Source organism: Lytechinus variegatus, chromosome 12, assembly GCF_018143015.1.
Source record: "Lytechinus variegatus isolate NC3 chromosome 12, Lvar_3.0, whole genome shotgun sequence".
NCBI lineage: Eukaryota > Metazoa > Echinodermata > Echinoidea > Temnopleuroida > Toxopneustidae > Lytechinus > Lytechinus variegatus.
In genome coordinates this window covers 11,016,142-11,037,324 of record NC_054751.1, presented here as the reverse complement: position 1 = coordinate 11,037,324, position 21,183 = coordinate 11,016,142, and the positions used below count along the sequence as shown (strand labels likewise).

At 35.4% G+C, this 21,183-nt stretch overlaps 1 protein-coding gene across 4 annotated transcripts in view; it reads right to left on the bottom strand.

Annotated features, from left to right (window-relative positions):
• LOC121425641 (regulator of G-protein signaling 12-like) overlaps nucleotides 1-21,183 on the bottom strand; it is a 67,618-nt gene that overhangs the window by 34,453 nt on the left and 11,982 nt on the right. For all 4 annotated transcript variants that reach the window (XM_041621773.1, XM_041621768.1, XM_041621771.1 and 1 more), the window contains exons 2-5: nucleotides 18,263-18,382; nucleotides 3,797-3,821; nucleotides 2,969-3,135; nucleotides 222-308 (exon numbers count right to left, since the gene is read on the bottom strand). In XM_041621773.1, coding sequence (XP_041477707.1) covers nucleotides 222-308; nucleotides 2,969-3,135; nucleotides 3,797-3,821; nucleotides 18,263-18,382 — 399 coding nt within the window. The remainder of the gene's footprint in view (nucleotides 1-221; nucleotides 309-2,968; nucleotides 3,136-3,796; nucleotides 3,822-18,262; nucleotides 18,383-21,183) is intronic.

Genomic DNA, 21,183 nt, shown 5'->3' with positions numbered 1-21,183 from the left:
AATTCTGCATTTGCAATTGGCGCGCATTTCATTCACTTTACCATTGTGACATACAAGGATCCATCGTTGTCTTTATTATGACGTATATTGTTGGTGCGCTGATAATTTCGGGTTTTTGCCACGCGAGCCAATTCTGCACCGCGAGCTATGACAGCGTGTCATTGCAGTGCAAGATGAACCAAAAGCCAATGCACGTGTAAACACAGTAAATATCAACATACCTCTTTATGATCTTTGATTTTGCTCATCCTCTCACAAGCAATCCAAAACATGATATTCTCATCGCTGAATTCCTTCTTTAAGAATTCCTAGAGAGAAACAGAAAGAAGTGGAAAAAAATATTTCAAATGTACAAATCAAATAATAATTTACAATCTGTAGAAAAATTTAAGAATTCTGTGACAAATTTGCTCTCACCCATCTAATGGCATGATTTCAGTAGACTATGAATTCAACTTTGTAATTTGCCATAAGACACAGTTTTGTGAAACCAGATCCAAGGGGGGTGCTTGTCTATGATTTACTCACTCAACATTTAATCTTTATGTATAGACCAATTTCACGGCCGGTTTATGTATTTGGCCCTCTATCGGCGACGCCATTGCTGTGGTGGGCAAGTGCGCTGACCGCGATTGGCTCTGTGTACAAATTCAATGAAAGATTACAGACAAGCTCTGATATTGTGTCATTAACTTCATCATAAATCAATAAAATAAAGCATGGACACCTGGGTAGACGATGTAAGACAATGGCCATATCTGACCGATGAAGGTATGATGAATTTTTGCACTTTGGCTACTTTTCCCCTTAGTTTTGTCAGTAAAAGTGAGTTGTGTTAGAGTAGCGGGAGAGTGAACGAGAGAGAGAGTGCGAGAGAGAGAGAGGATGAGAGGGGGGAGAGAGTATGTGTGAGAGGAGGGGGATAGTGAGAGGGGAATAGTGAGAAAGGGGGGTAGTGAGAGAGAGAGGGGGGGCTAGCGAGAGAGTGTGTGAGAGAGGGAGAGAGAGGGATAGTGTAATACAGAGGAGGGGATAGTGAGAGGGAAAGAGAGGGAGGGATAGTGTGAGAGGGAGAGAGAGAGAGAGAGGGACTGATATTTCCATCTAAGCATGATCAAATAAATCCCCCCTCCCTCCCCCCCACAAAAACCACCACCACCACATTTTATGCAGGCCTATAAGTATCCAAAAGGAGGGGGCAAGGCAAGAGAATAAAACAGAGAGGAAGGAGAAAGGAGGAAGGGGAAGAGAGGGCCAGGGCCCTGTTTCATAAAAAGTTGTTATGATAGCAACTCCTGCTGGAATGTTAACTACCATGGTAACAGTGAGAATGCCCATTTCATAAAAAAGTTATGATAGCAACTCTTGCTGGAATGGCAACTTTTATTATAAAAGCCAATCAGGAAGCAGAATTCTCACTTTTGCCATGGTAGTTACCATTCCAGCAGGAGTTGCTATCATAGCAACTCTTTATGAAACAGGGCCTTGAATGGCTTTTTTGGGTGAAAGTTGTCATTCCAGCAAGAGTTATTGTAACAGCTCTTTATGAAATGGGGTCCAGATCCAACAACATAATGCTTTTTTCATCTAAGTAAATCTACCTATGGGCCATCCACCCCCCCCCCCCCTCTCTCTCTCTCTCTCTCTCTCTCACACACACACCTATGCAGGGAGTACGGCTTCACACACAAACAGGCTTCATGAGTCCAAGGCGAGTGAATTTCACATTCACTTTGCTTCCAATCCTGAAGCTTTCTCCAATTGTTGTGGCAATTGAACACAGCACAGCTGCGACCTGAACTTCTCCGATTAATGCTCATTGTGAATCTTACAAGAAATCTGCTCAATTGGTCCAAAAAAAAAAAAATCGAACGAATGTACCAAAAACCCTATTGACTTGTGTACTATAAAAGTTGATTCGCCCACCGCAGCATGGCGACCAGTCTGCTGCCCTCTCACGTTGTGAAATTGGTCTATAAGGTTGAGGATTTGATAAATAGCTGATAAATGCATATACTTGCAGCTCATGTATTTGAATGCTTTCAAAGATACGCAAGACATTTCTGATATACACATCACTGACACCGGCAGCAGAAAAGTTGAGTCTTTTTATATGAAACTACCCCATTATCCAGATTTTTTTAGGTGGGAATTATGAAAGCAGTTTGAATAACACTGAAGTATGTCAATCAAGGCTCTATAAGGGTACATCCCTTGAGCCCCAGATGTCAAGCTTAGAATATGCTGTTTCACAAAACATCTATATTAAAATAACTCCCCCTTAAGTTGGCAAGAGGGGTGAACTTGGCCTGTAGACCAGCTGCAAAAGTATTCAATTTCCTCAATATGCAATGACCTCCATATTAAATGAATAAAACCTGAAATATTTGGAAGTATTTACTTCAAAACAGATTTGTCATACGACACAGTTAAACTATATTTAAATGTAGATGCACATTACGCTGAGAAAGCTTAGAGCTATGATGCACTTCATGTATACTTCTCCTTAAAAGTGGAAAGCGTCAATATTCTAAATCAACTGAAATTTACCTAAAAACATCTACACATGTAAAAAATGTGAATTTGAAAGGATGAATAAGAAAAATCTAGAAGGATAAAAGCAGACTCCTTTGAATTTTTAGTGTGATTTGTTCTTATCACTATCTGTACAATCATGTAAATCTTCAAAGATCATCTATAAGATTTTTTTCTTATGCTTTAAGTTAAAATTTTGTTGGAATCATCCTTGAGAGGATAAATCGTGATATTACCTAATTTCTGAACTAGTAGTTCTAATCCATTCTAAAATAAAAATTTATTAGAATTTCATCATGATAATTAGTACTAGTTTGCAAGAGTTACACAAATTTCAAATTTGATTTAATCTACAGATATATGGCACTTTCAAAATCATTAATTCTCTCAATTTAAAAGGGGGATATTATTATATTTTCAGTTTTATACTTACTGTAAAACATGCCAAGCCCAGTTCATCTGTGAGTAGTCTTTCAAAGTCTACTGCCCAACTTGAGACTCTTCCTATCGATGGGTCAAGCTCAGCCAAGCCACTCCCTTGGGCAACAAGGTTAGGGTTACTAGCTGAACTATGGATACCTCGACTATCATTATTCAAATCTGTGGGATAGTACGAGAGAGAGAGAGAAAGAAATAGGAAGAGAAAAAAGAAGAGAAAAAGAAAGAGAGAATGGAAATATTAGACAGAGGAAGAGGGGTGATACAGGTAAAGAGAGACAGAGAATTAGAGATTTATAAAGCAGATAGACAGAAGAGTAGACATACCAATGTAAAAGGAAAGTGCATATCAATCTAAACAATTATGAATACCAATATCAAAATTTGTATGCTATACATTTAGAGTATTGAAATGCAAGTGCAGTGATAAGTCTTCAACAGCCTCTTTAAAAACTCATTTGTCTTAAGTAACATTTCAGTCTAATCTGAGAATCATAAATGCCTAAATGTGACTTGGATGAAAAATATGTACCTATATTTATGACATTTTGTAAGATTGATTAAAATCAACCTGTTTTTTTTTAATTAATATGCAATATGTACAGGAATTACACGATATATTTTTACAAATAATCATTATTCTTTTCTATCTTTAACTATTTTATTGTTACTTTTGTTATCATTGTTGTTATTGTTATCATGATCAATATAATCATTATGATCATTATCATTAATATGTTTATTATCATAATCATAATCGTTGTCATCATTATCATTGAGCACTGCTTGATTGAACAAAACAATAGAGAAAAATAACTCTTACTTGTTTCTGATGTTGCCAAAGTTTGCTGCAGAAGAAAAAGAGAAAGAGAGAGGAAAAAACATTATTCTACAATACATGATACATCTTTCATGGAAAAGAAAGTAAAGTTTATTGCCAGGCTCGTGTTTCTTCCTGAAACTTAAACAGGAAATGGCAGAATACAAAGAAATATTTCATATCAACAAGTATGAAATACATGTACATGAATGTTTGGTCTGTGTCAATAATGAATTGTAGAATGATGAAACATGACTGAATTCAACCGTTTCCTGTCATTCAAATTGACACAGGACACTGATCATGAAGTGTGCGAACTCAACAAATAAAAATCCCCTTCTTAGCAGCATTAGCAAAACAAACTTGAGGGTCAGGTTTGTTCATTTAATCAATTCCAGATATTTTTGGACAAACAGAAAATGAAATACGTACATGTAATATATTCAATAGCCATATATAACCTATACACACTTTAAAGCTGCATTTGTTCATTTTATAATGAATGCCAGAAATAGAACGTGACATGTACATATTCAATATAGACATACTTGTAGACCTACTGATAATACACATGGTATCAAATCCAAATTGATTAATACTTCCTAACTGGGTGTGTCCGTTTAATCAATACCAGTCAAATTATACAACATATCTGTAGACATGTATGCCTACTAATACTACAAACTAAATATACGCACAAAAATATCCAATCCAGATTTAATCAAGGATATCGAATCAGCCATGTCAACAGAAATCTGAATGTGTCAGCTTGAAGGGTTTATCCAAAACATATTTGATTGCAGAATATCTCAAACATCTCAAGCTGATGACAGAAAGCTCCAAAATATTAAGAAGTACTTAGGAAGAATACTGCACTGTAAGACTGTAGAAGTGCAATACTTTCCCCACCCCTATCTACAAAGTGGGTATTGCTCCTATCAACTTTTATGGTATCAAATGCATACTACAGTATATACACAGGTACGACTAACACAGGACTGTGATTCTTCATAAGTAAGTCATCCATGCCCAAACTAAAGGACAATGGTCAACATAAAGGTTGATTGGTCAAGTATCAATGTTGAGGCACTGGTTTATTTTAGGGATTAGGGTCACTGAAGAAAGTAATAATTTAATTTGGTTATATAACTCTTTCAAAAGTTGGCTATTAAAAAGCAATCTTATCTTCACTCATATGTTTTGACATCAATTTCCTGCAAAACTCATTCACAATAGATCAAGATATTTGCATGCACTCTTACACTAATAAATGTGATTTGTTCACTTTATGACAGTCAGAATTCCAATATCAGAACAGAAATGATAATATGAATATTTGTTGATGACAATGCTTGATTGATGGTAGTTGTGGTGAATGTAATGATGAAAAAGTTGATGGTATTGATCACAATGGCAATGGTGGTAGTGTTGGTGGTGGTGGTGGTGATGATGATGATGATGATGATGATGTTGATGATGATGATGGTGATGGTGATTTGATGATGGTGATGATGATGATGTTGATGATGATGATGATGATGATGATGATGATGATGATGATGATAATAATGATGAGGATGATGATGGTGATTTGATGATGGTGATGATGGTGATGATGGTGATATTTCTGACCCACGGCAGACACTTGCAACTGTTTATCCAAGAAAGACGGTACTTGATCCAACTGGCATTATAACTTGTCCTTTTAATACCCATTTTAATACATTTTAGAACCTCAACAGAAGAATTTTAAAAAAGACATTAATCTAAAGTCTTTGTTATAAAACTCACAACATCTTGTACTGCACATGAAGGTCATTTTGCTAATCAATGACCGGGTACCCAGCTTTTCAAGAAAGCAAAATTCCTCTATTTTTCCCTGATGAAGTTAAAAAATTCCCTGATGAGGCATTTTCACCTGATTTGAGGTATTTTTTTATCAAATTCCCTGATTTTCCCTGTCTGGAAAAAAGGAAAATAATTTTCCCTGATGGGCTGGGAACCCTGAACGACTCATCATTCATGTTTACTGCCACCAATGCTAACTTTCATGGTAACCACTCAACAGCCAATCAAATCAAATTTCCCACCTCCATTTTTTTATGCATCAGGGCTATTCACGTGTGGATAGTGTACCACTGAGACAACCAATGTAATGTAACCAGCCAAAAACTCATTAAGTCTTATAAACAATACCAAATCAATACACTTCCCCTTGTAGTATCTATTAATCCTTGACATTCGGCACATATCATTGGTAATTAATTTGTTATCCTGACCAATGCTAACCTAATCAATGAAAAGGGAACATCCACTCTAATCAAAATCAATTGTCATCAAGATAGCATTCACACATACTTTATATTTCAATAACCATGAACAGACAGTATTTAATATTAATGAATTGCTATTCATTTATTTGTGCTTCATGGAATGTTTTCAAATTCTCAACTTGATTAAACTTCCCCACAATGTAAAATTTCCTTTAAAATAAATATAACAAGCATTCCACTACATGTTTATCAAATATGGAACATAAGACAAGGCTCCAGTGAGATATATTACATGTATATGGTAAATAGCAATATCAGTCTGGGTCTTGTTGCATACAAGTCAAAGTTTCCCATTGATCATGAAAACCTTTGATTGGGCTGTTCAGCACTGCTACTATAAGAGTAACTACAGGGTGGAAGACCTGCCCCTGGAACCGTGATTATATTCTAAAAAAATATGTTACTGATCTTAGAGTTGATACGCCATTTTCCCCCTTTCTTTTTGCTTGTTATATATCAAGCAAAAAAATGTTACCCAATTCTACAGTCATGGTTAATCTTCTTTTCCTTGGCCCCCACATTTCTTAAACCCTGAATCTGCCGCTGTACCACTGACGTTAAAATAACCATTAACACTATATTCATCCCACGAAGCATTAACTGATAATGCAACCTAGTATTTCTTTGAAGAAAACAAGTAAAACCTTTCTTGAGAACACATCCAACCAATACCTCCTTGAATGAGCTGGTTTGTGGGCTGCCTCGCCATGGAAAGAAGCATGACATTGTGTCACAAATCAATATAGTTCTCTCCTCCAAAGAATAAGAATGTAACGCCGGTATCTACATCAGTCAACACTGTCTTCCACTTAAAAACTGTCAAGAAACATCTTTCGCATTTTTTTTGTCAACTCGTTGCAAGAAAATTCAGTAAATTCCTCAAGAAAAATACAACACCATTCTTTCTACCACTGCATGAATACTTCCATGGGTATATCATTGGAGGTAGAATTCAACTACAGCCCGAAAGTCAATATTGCAGTATCTATGTGAACAATGACCAGTTGGTATCACAACATCGAACTGGTGCTTCATCCGAGAGAGGAAATGCCCGGACTACCGGTAAAATACAGTCTTGCTTGCAAAAAATATGCATAGAAGCAGAGAGGTAAGGCTGTATGGGTAGTATCATAGGTACGTAGACAAGTGAGGAAATTAAATAGTTGATTTGGAATTTAATTGAATGACAATGACACAGAAGGCAAAACTAATCATGCAGAAAATAATCACCAGCGTTTCCCTTTTCCAATATTCATGTTTCTCACTCAAGGTTTTCAATTCTCTAGGTCGATAGTTAAATGACATTTATTACATGAAATGAATTATGGAATCAGGTAGAATTAAAGTGGCAATCCATATAGAAATAATAGAATTCCAAATAGAATGAAATTACACTAAAAAATAGCATACTGTAATGGGAAGAAAGTTGCTACATTGTCAGATTTAGTACTATTTGCATTGAATTAAAACCCCATTGTAAAATATTTTTCAGTCATAAAATGGATTTTCAGTAAAAACAACACTTTTAAAGACATCTTCAAATTTGTAATTCAACAATATATTTACTATGTTTTATGTACTTCACTTTCATCTTATTAATGTTTTAAATTTAAAGTCTCTAAAATCAAATGCTTCTCTTAACTCTTCAGCTTGAAATAAAATATATTGACTACATTTCATATACCGGTACTTTACTTTCATCTTAGGCTTAGCAATGTTTAACATTTTAAGTCTCCAAAATTGAATGCTTCTCTTAATTCTTCATCTTGAAATAAAACTTTGAAATAGGCTTATAAAGTTAAAATTGATTAAAGGTTTTTGGTGTTAATTTTTTCCCTTACAATATTGTAAGTCATTTTGCTATACATATAGAGCAGTGGAAAAAAATAATATTCTACACTCTAAAAATGAAGCTCTAATCAACAATTCTAAGGACAGATGAGCAACTACTTTTTTTCAAAACCAGATTGCGGTAGAATAGTGAAAATAATTTTTTGAGTATTGGCCGTACTGCAGTGCATCAACAGGATGTAAATTTCATAAGTACTCGGGTCGTGTTCAAGTGTTCATTTCACCGTCTATTGATAAATGTTTTAAGAGCTTTAATAGTTAAATTAACAGAAGTGAATTAATCAGGCAAAACACTGTTCAAATATTTCATCAAAATCTGATGACGAATGACAGTTAATGAATTTTAAAATTAAACAATATTTTGTGAAAACAGTAATATTACTAATATGCATACACTCATTAATTATCGGCTAATGATGTAATTCCCAACTTAAAGTTTTCTTTTATTACATAATAAAGTCGTAATTATTTCATATTTCCATATGTATGTGTATCTCCCATGTAACAAAATTAATGCAATGAATATCTCATTTGTCATTTTTTCATTCTTACTACCTAGATAAATTTTGATGAACATAATTTCATATATTATACAAAAGAATAAGTAGAGATATGATATTAATCTGCCAAGTTATTGCATATTCATGAAGACATGCATAAAACTACTTTTGACAGAAATAATGCAAAACAATAATGCCATTATAGTAGTCCCACATGTAGACTTTCAAGTTGGCTGACCATCCGTCATCAAGTGAAAACGATCTTTCAGAGTCATGAAAGAATGGAATATTCTTAATTTTCTTGATAATTTCCAAATCTAAGCAAAACAATCTCAAGGAAATATGGAAAATTTTTCGCCTTGTGAAATGTGAATAACTTTTGATGATGAATTTTGTCTTGCCTGCATAGCAGAGCGAGACTTTAGATGCTGCTTTTCAGACGGTGGCAGCGGCGTCATCAACATTGAAATCTTAACCAAGGTTAAGTTTTTGAAATGCCATAATACATGTATATGGACCCTGAGTTTCAGGTCACAAGATTAAGGTTAAAAGGAGGTCACTTTGGGTTAATGAACTTGGACCATGTTGGGGGAATCAACAATGAAATCTTAAACAAGGTTAAGGTTAACTTTGAAAGTTTATAATTATGGATCTAGTTCATAAAACGTGGACATAAGGGTAATTGTATAACACTGAACATCCTGCCAGAGATTCAAGTCAGATGACTAAGGTCAAAGGTCATCCTGGGTCAACAAACTTTGGCCATGTTGGGGTATTTGTTAAATTGCCATTATCATAACTTTCAAAGTGTATGAATCTAGTTCATGAAACCTGGACATACATGTAAGAGCAATCAAGTATCACTGAACATCATGAGCGAGTTTCAAGTCACATGACCAAGGTCAAATGTCATATAGGGTCAATGAACTTGGCCCATGTTGGGGGAATTTGTTGAATTTCCTTCATAACTTTAAAGTTTACAGTTCTAGTAAATGAAACTCATATATAAGAGCAATTAAGTATCACCAAACATCCTATGTAAGTTTCTGGTCACATGACCAAGGTCAAATGTCATTTAGGGTCAACAAACTTTAACCATGTTGGAGGTACATGTTTTTGCTGAGTTGCCATCATAACTGAAAGTTTCATTGAACATTATGTATGAGATTCAGGCCACATGACCAAGGTCAATATTAATTTAGGGTCAATAAATGTAGCATTTTATTATCATATGATCTGTGTATTTTAATACTAACGATTCAATAGTTGTAAATTCAAAGTCAGCACTGCTGGTATACTGAATCACGGAATGCAGGCAAGTCTGCCAGAGGCACTCCACTCGTTTTTCTTCTTTTTTTCTCCCTGCCAGTTAACTCTTACCACACATTTATAAATAGCACTTAAAAATCAACATAATTACTCAGGCCTATAAATAATTCATTTACAATTAATTATACAAATTTGTAGATACTTACACTGCCGGTGAAAAATCTACTATTAGGAACTGGTCCTCGCACCTTGCCGCTTTTGCTCCAAGCACCGTTCACAGGCATTGTGAGTTATGATGCTAACTGATTATGTCAAAAGGTAACAAAGTGCTACCAGTTTATATTAAAAGTACAAACACTGAACTTTTCTGTCAAATTCAACTCAAATAATTAAGTTCTCTTCTAGAAAATGGAGTAAAACTTGTCTATCACCATCAGTTAAAACTGACTAACTTTATGAATTTTCCAATTCATTCTCTTTCAAGGAAAGTTTTTCATCACTATCTCACATATGCGATGAAGAGTGGCTTCTCATCTTATAGCGGAATATAACCACAGAACTCGGCTCCAAGTTACCAGCAAATTCACACTCAGTGTCATTGAATTCCGCTCATTCCAAGCAAAAGTATGAAGCTGGTAATTTCCTCATGCATGTACACAGTTTGATGTAACTGCTATTAAAGCCAGAAGTGATAACCATATCCTCATGAAATTAAACTGTATACTGGTTGAGGCTTCAAGGACACGGTGCTGTCTGAGTGGACGACTACTTCCTATACCACGACTCTGCTTTTCAAATCCTGTCTAAATATAAAGCTGTTGCTACTATTTAATCAGCACTGGCTGTGACAAGAGTTTTGACCGTGTATGCCACGACCAACTATTATGTGGCATATTTCCTCTTTGGAACAGCTTGAAAGCTAGTGGGACAGGTTCTATTCTCAGTACTCCAAAAGTTGTTCAAAATCCATACCTGAATGGTTTTCAAAACAGATTAAAACCATCAAGCGAAAGAAAAAGCAGCTCTGGAAAATATGTGCCAACCAACAAAGAAAGCATACATGTAACTACAAATTGTGCCAGTCCATGGGTCCCGTGCAGAGTGATTCAACAGTTGATGTGAGATTTGATCCCTGAATGCTTTTGACAAGATGTCATCAGATCATGCAGGAGTTGTGAATTTTAATGACTCTAGCAGCAGACAGGGAAACTTCAAGGGTGCATTCAACAAACTGTCTTGAGCTGGACTCAGAAATATGAATCACATATCAAAATGCATTAAGCACAAAACTAGGTTATGCCAGTGAAGCGTTCCAACAATTTTTTTCATAACACTGTTCTTAAATCACCTCAAGCCCATCCACTGCATATCATTCTTCAAAGTTTGACCCAAGGAAGTAAAAGTGAATATGAAGTTCATGCAATGTACACATAAGTCTGAACCAAAAGCATGCCATAATAAATAATCGCAATTGAGATGTATCTGTGCTCTCTTACATCCAAGGAAGTTTTATCGAAAATGCACTCTATTCAACATTTCATGCTTAAAGACGTATACTTTCATGACCATAAGAAACTTGCTTGAAAGAAATAATAGTTTAACTCCATGTACTGCAGACAACTTTTAAGAACATGTTTTTTGGATCCTGTTGATTCTGACTGAACACAGCCTTTGCCTACCATCTTATTGGTTTAGGATTACAATGACGTACCAGCCATGACCATGATACATAGATTGGATTCTATGACAGGAGTGAAATGCACTCTCTTATGTTATAAATGAGAAATGATATCTTCACCCTTCCCCCCACCCCCCCCAAAAAAAAAATAATACACATAGAAAAATAATAAAATGAAATAAAATAAAAGAATAAAAGTAAAAAAAAGTAAAAATATAAATATAATTAAATCAGTAAAATAGAAAAAAATCTTGTTTCTAGGAATGTGTTTTATAATAAACAATGTGTATACTCATTCTAGATAATGCCAAAAACATTTGAACTCAAAATGCAGTTTACATTAAAAACATCATTAGAGTCCTTCTGGTAATTCGAAATGAACTTTTTTTTCAATTTACACCAACTTAATCATAACTTTGTAAGGGAGAGGAGAAATGGGGATGCCTGTGGATAGAAAGAAGATAAAGGAAGAAAAGGGATGGTGATTTTTTTTTCCATTTAAACTATTAGTCTTAAATTTGTTAGAGAGAGGAGAAATTGAGATACCTGCAGATAGAAAGAAGATAAAGAAAGAGAATGGATGGATACAAATGGAGAGGGAAATAAAGATAAACAAATACAGAGAAGAGAGACCGGATAGAGATCAAATTTTAAAGAGGTTGTGAGGATGTCCATCAGTCTTCATGACAAACTATGCAATATTCTGTCAGACTGTTATGCACTTTTGGAATTGAGAGGGCAGTATGACAATTTTACTTCAAGCCAAAGTACAGTTCTCTCTGACAGATAAAACATGTTCTTGAGAGGCCTACCAAAGAAATAATGACAGATATGGGAAATGAATTTTGAATCTGAAATTATTTCAAGCATAGGTCCATACATGTACTTGCAGTGATGTATTTCAACAAAGTTTATAGAATACTTTTCAAAAGTTTGTAATAAACTATATAGAGAAAGTTATTACTAATGTCATGCTTCGATTCATATTCTATTGTAAAATGTTTTCCCATCCTCCTTTCTCTACGTACACATGTACATGTGGTTCTCTACCTTTTTTAAAAGAACATTTCAGTGTTGATTTAAAAGAACTTGATGCTCTGACCAAAAAAAATTACAAAAAGAGTAGAAGTTGAGGACCTGTCATTTCTACATGTACATTAACTTTTGGTTTGCTACATAATAAATAGTAAGAATGAAAATATTGATAGACACTGTCAAATCCTTCACCAACATATGGTTTTCTGACTTTCAACTTAACAAACATCAGCCAATCAAATTCTTTTCAACTGAATATTTTTATACATCAAAGACAGGAAGTTCATTTCCCCATGGGTGTGGCTTTCTGGGGTTAATTCTCCCCTTGCATCATCTCAGGAACTTGCACCTGCCGCAACCGGGATGTACGGCTGCTTTCGTTCAGGCAATACACCATGAGCACGTCATCCCTCAAGAGGCTGGCGCCAAGTGCCAGGACCACGCCACGCGGATCGTGTTCAAGCGAATGAAATCCCGGTTCACAATCCGTATTGATTTTTTCCATCTAACTCCTCCAAACTGGGAGGTGCACAGTTGCCCTATCGCATACCCTTGGTGGTTATATATAGTCTTAATGCATGCACGCCTCATGTATTTTGATTGAAAGCCAACTAATTCTCTTCAGTCTTTAGAGAACAGTGAACTGTCACTCATATTTGTTCTTATGTCTAGGCCTTATACTTCAGGTTTGAAAGATGAAATCCATCTGCTGTGCGAACATACACAGAATATACCAGTCTACTAGACATGGTAAAATGAGGCGTTTAACGAGTAATGCATAAATGAGCAACTCATTTTTAACCGAAAATATCAAACAACTTAATAAATACTAAGTCTAAACATAAAACTTTCTTTCATTAGAACTTTAGCAAACATGATGGACCCCCCCCCCCCCCCCTCCTTTCATTGCTACCTATCACTTTTCTGGTCAAATTTTCAAAGATGCTATAAAAGTAAAAGGCAATACATCTAGAAAATCTGAACCCTTTTAAACCTGTTGCATACTTTTTCTTTTTCAATATTACCGACCGTAAACCATAATCCTTAACTCTGTAATCAATCTCAAGAATGGTTACGCTGATTAATAAAATCCTTACTAAAAAGCAAGGGCTCCATAAAGAGTTATCATTGATGGCAAAGTTTTGACTATCAATTGTGAGCACCATGTAACAGGGCCCTGGAGAGAAAACTACCCCGAACCTTAGAAGTTTGGGAGTGAAATGTCACGTTTTTGTTTCTATATGCTAGAAATAATGTTATGTCTAGTCATTGTCAATACCTACAGCTTTTAAAACAAGGATTAAAATATTGATATTGGTTGACTGATATGTCAAGATTTTCAGAGGGATATATTTCAGCAAGATAGCTATCCTTCCCCCCCCAAAAAATATATATATATTTATCAGATACTATTGATTCAGACATTATGAAGTGGATGCTTCTAACCCAACTACAGTATAGTTGTGTATGAACAGAACCTATAAAGGTTTAATAGATGATAATACATCACAGCACAATTATGATGAATGAACTGGAGGGGTTCATACATGGACCATCAATGAGCTAATCTCCATATCAATAGCCCTTCCATAATATTGTGATCTGGACCTAATAAAAACGTTGACCAAAGATCCAGCAACAGTTGAAGCCTCTGCTATTTTTGCCCATTGTAGGGAGAACAAAGGTTGTTTAGTGAATACCCCCCACTTGAGATCAATACACACGCTTGAAAGTTTTTTTGACTGCTGTGGGGGACTGTTCCCAAGGCATTGGTTGGGCACGCAAGTCCCACAAAAAGGGCCAAGACATGCATGGCGGATGGCTAGCTATGCATGGCGGACACCTCTGGGTGATCTGTTGCAGGTAAAGGGCATTGAAGGCCCCCTTGATGGGCCATTGTTCTGTACTTTCTGCTTAAAGGGGAAATATTGATCAGAGTGGTTTTCAAGATTAAAGGGTTATGTCTACCTTAATCCGACAAGGAATTTGAATTGGTTCTTGCATGCTGCACAAAAGAAGGTACCCCAAACACTGTGGTCACAAGAAATTGTTTCATGGTGACAACCCGATGACAAGAATTTGTCTTCGGATGATGTTCCGATAATTGGCCTTGGGCATAGCAAACAATGTAGGCCTACATGTATGTCCTCAAGAGTTAAAGTGATTGGTTAACATTGGTTTGACTTTTTAAAAATCTGAGCTAGAAGGTCACACTCGTCACCTGTGTCTGTGATATGTTACAAAAATGAAGCCCAGAAAAAATTGCGTTCAAAAATAATTATTTAGTGCTTCAAAAATTGAAATATAAAGTGACCGGAAACACCATCTTAATTTCATCCCATACACTTATGTGTACTATTTAGGTGTCTATAAGACGCCTATTTACAAAATCGGGGATTGCCTTGTAGTTTTCACTTTTCATTCTCAATAATGGTTGTTTTCAGGGTTTATTAGTTCTAATACATGCACTTGTACACATGTTTCATCTTGGTTTGAGAATTTTTTAAATCGGCTGCTCACAAAGTTAAACAATACCTTTAATTCAAGAGTGAAAACAAGCCTAAAAACCATCCCCATTTCAACACCATGCAACCGCAGTGAATTCCTGATCAAAAACAACCCTGAATGCTCATTGTGAATATCACGTCCTCAGATATAGGATGAAAAAATGCTTCTGTTATCGTAACTATTCTAATCTCTTAAACCGTGCAATTAATTTCATTTCACAGAGGGCTTAGTTTGTACAACACGTCCCAGTATGGTGCATGGATTCAGTCCTCGCTCCAAATTCCTTCCCAGCATGCTTCGCTCAGCTGGAAGGCTAATAATGACCTTTCTTACACCAATTACAATGTAAAGAGACACAGTAAACATAGATTCAGCTTGTTTGTAAGCGAGAACTTGTTTTAGGTTTCCACAAGTCCATAGAAAAAAGTACACATATTATTTTATGCATTTTTTCCCCACTTCTAATATAATCACTACTTTCTGGGACACTTACAGTAGGCCCGAATTCACAAAGGGGTTTTTGCAAAGACCATGGATTAAACCATGGGTTTTAGAAACCATCGTTTGTGAATTGCAGGTTTTAGAAACTATGGTCAGTGGAACCAGGCCTTTAATGAAAAATGAAATGTAGAAGATACAGCTCCCCCTTTCATTCATCTACTTTAACTTATTCATGTTTAACTGATTATTCCTGTAATCAATAAAACCATGGTTATAAATCATGATAAATAATATTCACTTTTATAGTAAACAATCCATTAAAAAAAATTTAATCAGTTAATATCTAGGACAACATCAGGGCATTTTGTATGTGACACATTCTTGTGTACAATAAGCCACTAGCTATTGTGTTGAAAATTGGAAAAAATCTAAGGTGATTTTAGCTTGATAAAAGTTAGTCAGCCATGAAAAACATTCAAAATGGGAAAAATGGATCACATTAGCATTGAGACGACGCTGTACAGTTCAGTAATATCATTGTATTCATGTGCACCTATTATAACTGCCAATGGGTGATATGACGAAGTGCCGCTAAAAGGCCAGTACTTTGAACGCACATAATGCACATGCTAATGTGCGTATCACAGTTTCACCTGCACGGTGCTATTTAAACCCTGAATGAATACAAAAGAAAATGGACATGTTTTCTATTATCCAGAAGGGTTGGGTTCCTGCATGAATGCACTTTGGTGGATACCATTTTTTGGAGAACCATGGCAACAAATAAAACAAGTTATGTAAAACTACACAACACTTATCTCCAGTAATGTACGAAGCCTAACAAACAAGTTCTGCAAAACTGCACAACTATTTTTCCCTAGTAATATATGAAGCCTAACATGTATATTTCATGGAGAATGTAGGGAAAAGAAGCCATCTTCAAGGTAAACAGAAATTAGGTGCTTCCAATTGCAAGTACAATCAAACCAACAAAGTTAAAAGATTTCAATAATTTCAATGTAGAGAAAATGCATGTAGTGCATAAATAACTCCAAATAGAAATCAAACAGTATTATGAATAACAAGAATATTAAAAAAAATATTGATTCATAGCTACATGTAATATGCATGTATAATGGGTCATTACTGCAGCAGAAACTTTCAGTAATTAAAAAAATATTAAGTGAAAGTTGGGTTTTGATGTTATATGTTTCATGCATTCAGAACCATACTGTGGTTTCAGCCACAGCTCAGCAACAATTCTCAAATTAACGAGCGACCTTTTGATAATCATTCCTGCCTGGTATTCCTATCAGGGCTACATATTAAACACAAAGTTTGCCAATCTATCGTCCAGCTGATTTGTGACCAATGCAAAAACAGATAAAAGGTACAAATCAGTCCTATGATCAATTGCTAAGTTTTGTGTCAGACAGCCAAGAAGCTTGACTTGAAAGCAAGACTGATACCCCTTTCATAAACCCAATTATGCGGCTAATAGCAGCACAATTTGGTCGTAAAATTGGAGGAGGACCAGAGTTATCCGCATTATTTTGATGCTGCTATTATCCGCATAATAGCAGCATCGGGACAAGATTTTGAGTTTGTGAACGCATTTCCAAATAATGCGGATAATTGTGCGGTCACAAGGTCACCCTTTTCCAACACAACCGCATCGGAGGGGCATGTCCAGTTGTCATGACGATTATCCGCCTTTATCAGGACGGGCGCTCGTAAAAATAATGCAGCTTATTTTCGGAGTTTGTGAATGCAATTTTAATTGAATTATCCGCATTACTCTTAGGCGGCTAATTGAAGGATAGGTTTATGAAAAGGGTATGAGACCAAAATTAATCATCTAATGTACTATATGCCAACGTCTTTCTTACAGTCCTTTAGTATGTCTACACATTGTTGAAAACAGCCTTGAAAATATAAAGTTTGTTGTCTTCATTGAGGGAACATCAATTGATTAATACCATTGTTGAGTTGTTTTTTAAATCTTTTTTTAATAAATTGGTCATTAACATGTAAACCTCCCTATAATATCATGAGCATTCAAAAATTAACCAATTTGTTGAGGTACCAAGATTTGTATTTTACTAATACACGTACATGAAAATTATGGCCAATTAAAGTAATATATAATTCTATGAAAAAAGTTAACATATTTTCCATGCTAATATGATTGTCTGACAAAGAGCCATATTTCAAAACCCGGAGGAACTTATATGAGGGAAGCTACCACAGTTAAAGATGCCATTGCTAGATTCCGCCCGAACCAATCTTTCACTCATCACTAAGACCATTCAATCAACATCACCTTTGAGCATCCTCAAATCTAGACCAAAGTATCAACCAGGGGTTTCTCAAACCCCGCCCCCTACAACAATCATTTCCATGGCGACAACCATTCCTCACGTCAGACAGACTCACGGTTGCATAGGGGTCGGCCCAGTTCAAGGGGTTAGGAATTCTGTTGGACAAATTTCTTTCGCTGGAAATCCTGGGTTGGGAAATCACGCCTGGAGCATCAAAACATACCGTTTGGGTTCCACAACGGGGGTGGAATGTGGGGTACGGTGTCAAAAGGGGGTACTAGACACGTATGCCTTGTACCCATTTTTGAAAAGTGATGAACAGCATGTATTGTATTAAGACACCAACATACACATCATTTGATAGTGCCTTGATGAAAATTTCAAGCAACTGAGAACATATTGGAAAAACAGTTAATAAGTAAGGTCTATATCTTGGCATATCATTATGAAACTAGATATTGAGAACAATTTTTTTTAATGGCTGGGTAATCTTAAGAATAATCAGTAATTATTATAAACTAAGTGTTCCATACCTGAGTTGATGGTGTCAAATGATGAGGATCTTGACGAATTTTTTGAAGTCTCTCAATGGCCTGTTTGGACAACCTTGTAGAACTGCTGTATTCGGAACAGTCACTATTACGACGCAATAGCTGGGGAGAAAAAAATTGGTCTCGGTATGATAATTTGATATACATGTACATGTAAATGAACAAAATTCTGATATTAGATTATATCAATTTGAAGATCATTATGACCTACAGTGTACCAAATTATCAACAAATTCAATCGTTACACTGTCATAACCCCTTAGAGGGATTCTCTGTAAAAAAAAAAACAAAAAACAAAAAAACAAATCATTTACAGATAACTCAGACCTCATTTTTGAGGAGTGCGGTCGCGCCGGAGCTCCTACAGCACTCCTAAAAAAAAATAAGGAGAACAAAATATCATGCTCCTTATTCTAAAACAAATATGAAAAAAACTTCACCAAAAGGTGCAGAAATTTCACATTTTACATAATATATTCATGAAATAGGCATTAATTTTCTAATTCCTTGAAGATATTTTGATTTAGTTGGAACTACCAAAAAATGAAATATATTAATTTCTCTTTTTACTCTGATTGAGGGTGTTAAACTCAGTAAATATTGTAGTCCCATATGTAGATTTTCATGGTGTTGACCAAGTGTAAAACAATCAATACCCATCAACAATCGTTTTCAGTTAATGTTGCAACACCATGGAAATCTACATGTACATGTACATGTAGGACTACAATATTTACAGAGTTTAACACCATAAATCAGAGTCAAGAAAGAGGTGAATATTCTTCATTTTTTTCCTGTATTTTCCAACTAAATCAAAATAATTTCAAGGAATTATTGAAAATAGATGACCATTTTATGGATTTAAAGATGTAAAAACTGTACAATTTTAGCAATTTTTTTTAAACACTAAAGAGGAGCGTGATATTTTGTACACGTAATGACACAGGCGTAGTTTCACCACAGATAATATAATAGCTACAGGGTATACAGCTATTGCGTTTACAATTTTTAGAAAAAATCTACAATTGAATAAAACAGCCCTACACAATTAGGTTGGTCAATGTAATTTTGTACATATGTGGACCAACATTTGGTTAAAATTTTATGTAAATTTTACCCCAAAAGTGTGATACTCTATAAAAAAATTACAATTCCTTCAGAATTCTTGGAAATAATCCAGTAGAGATACATTTAATTTCATGAATTACCTTGCTTTTCATTAAACAACATTGTATGCATGAAGATTGGAAAACTACTCCTCAAAATATAGCCAATAATGATACAAAAGACTCGTTTTATGTAATTTGTTTGAGTTTGAAGTACATGAACAACTTTTCTCATGGGTGCTCCAGCCTTTTAATTCTGCTATTTGTATAAACCGTCTGCAGTGTTCATATGAAAAATGGTATAGCATTTCCAAACATATGTGTGTTGTGCGAATCAATCAATAATTCATTCATATTTCATATTCAGAAATTAGATTTAAATGCACTGCATGTACACTGTACATGTAATTCTTCAACAATTACTGAAAGAAAAGGAGCATTTAACCTGGCGCCACCCAAGACAATCTCCAAAACAGTAAAAACTTGATTTGAACAGATGTCAAAATTATTTTATCAAAGGACACTTTCAAAGCTATCTTTACGGCATTACACATAACCATGAAGTGTATAACTTCCTATGGGGTAAGCTTTTGTAAGGTGTGCTACTTCAAAGGGGCCCCTCTGTAAATGAAAGCATTGTGTGGATTTTACAATAAAAAATTACACCACTCTGTGGAGAACGCCATTCATTAGCCCACAGAAGAGGAGACAATGAGTACAATACACCTTAGCCTAGGTTTCAGTATTGACAACAGGAACATATTGTCATATGGGTTGCATGATATAGGGGGCAGTTTCATAGTTCGTTCATGAAACAATCAATGCTTTATTGGCATCTATCATGTACGCACTCATGGAATGTGCATTCAAAGCCTTTTTATAAATCAGTATCATGATACATTGATATGTAGAGTTTTAAGGTTTGAATTGTATAGACAATTAAGTGTACATGTATGTATAGTTTATACCATCCATTACACTCTAGAAATGGTGCAAAGGTTGAGAATTTTTTGAAGTGAATAGAGAATTATTTACTACATTGTACATGTATAGGAATGTTTATCAAATATAATAAAGTGGGCTATGATGACATACATGTACATGTATGTATCACAGCCAAGTTAACAAAAGGTACAGCAGATCCCCCCCCCCCCCCAACCACCACCACCCTGGCCTCAGTAAACACAGACTACGGTCTACAAAACTACAACAGTACTTGCCTCTAAAAACAATAAAGCTTCATACTTCACTTTGCGATGAATGATCCCCCCCCCCCCCCTTTCCCCCACAAGCAGACCTGTTCTTGGGCAAAGCCCACCAGATATCAGCTAAATTTCTTTCTGGAATCAGAGTGGGTCTGACTGATCGTAGACTGCAGATTCTTGCCTAAAGTGGGATGGGGGAAGCAATCCTATTGCATTACAATAGAAGAAGCAGTACAGGTACAGGTGAGAGGATAGATCCCATTCATGGTTATTGTCAATAAGTAAACACTTCATTTTCTGGCCCCCCTTCAATACAATTCCTAAAACTATTTGCCAATGGGTCAATGACGATTGAATCAACCTACTGTACCTGACCATACAGGTATGCATTTCAGTTGTTTTTACACTAACCCTCTCTGAATAATTACTGGTATTTTCCAGAAAGGAATTCTACACGTATGTACCATGATCAGAAACTAAAATGTTAAAACAGAGATTTGCATAACATGTGTGAAATACTTGAAACATCTAAAAAAAAATATTCACAAAGAGGCAATTATGATGTAAGCATGTTGACAAATTATTAGTTGAT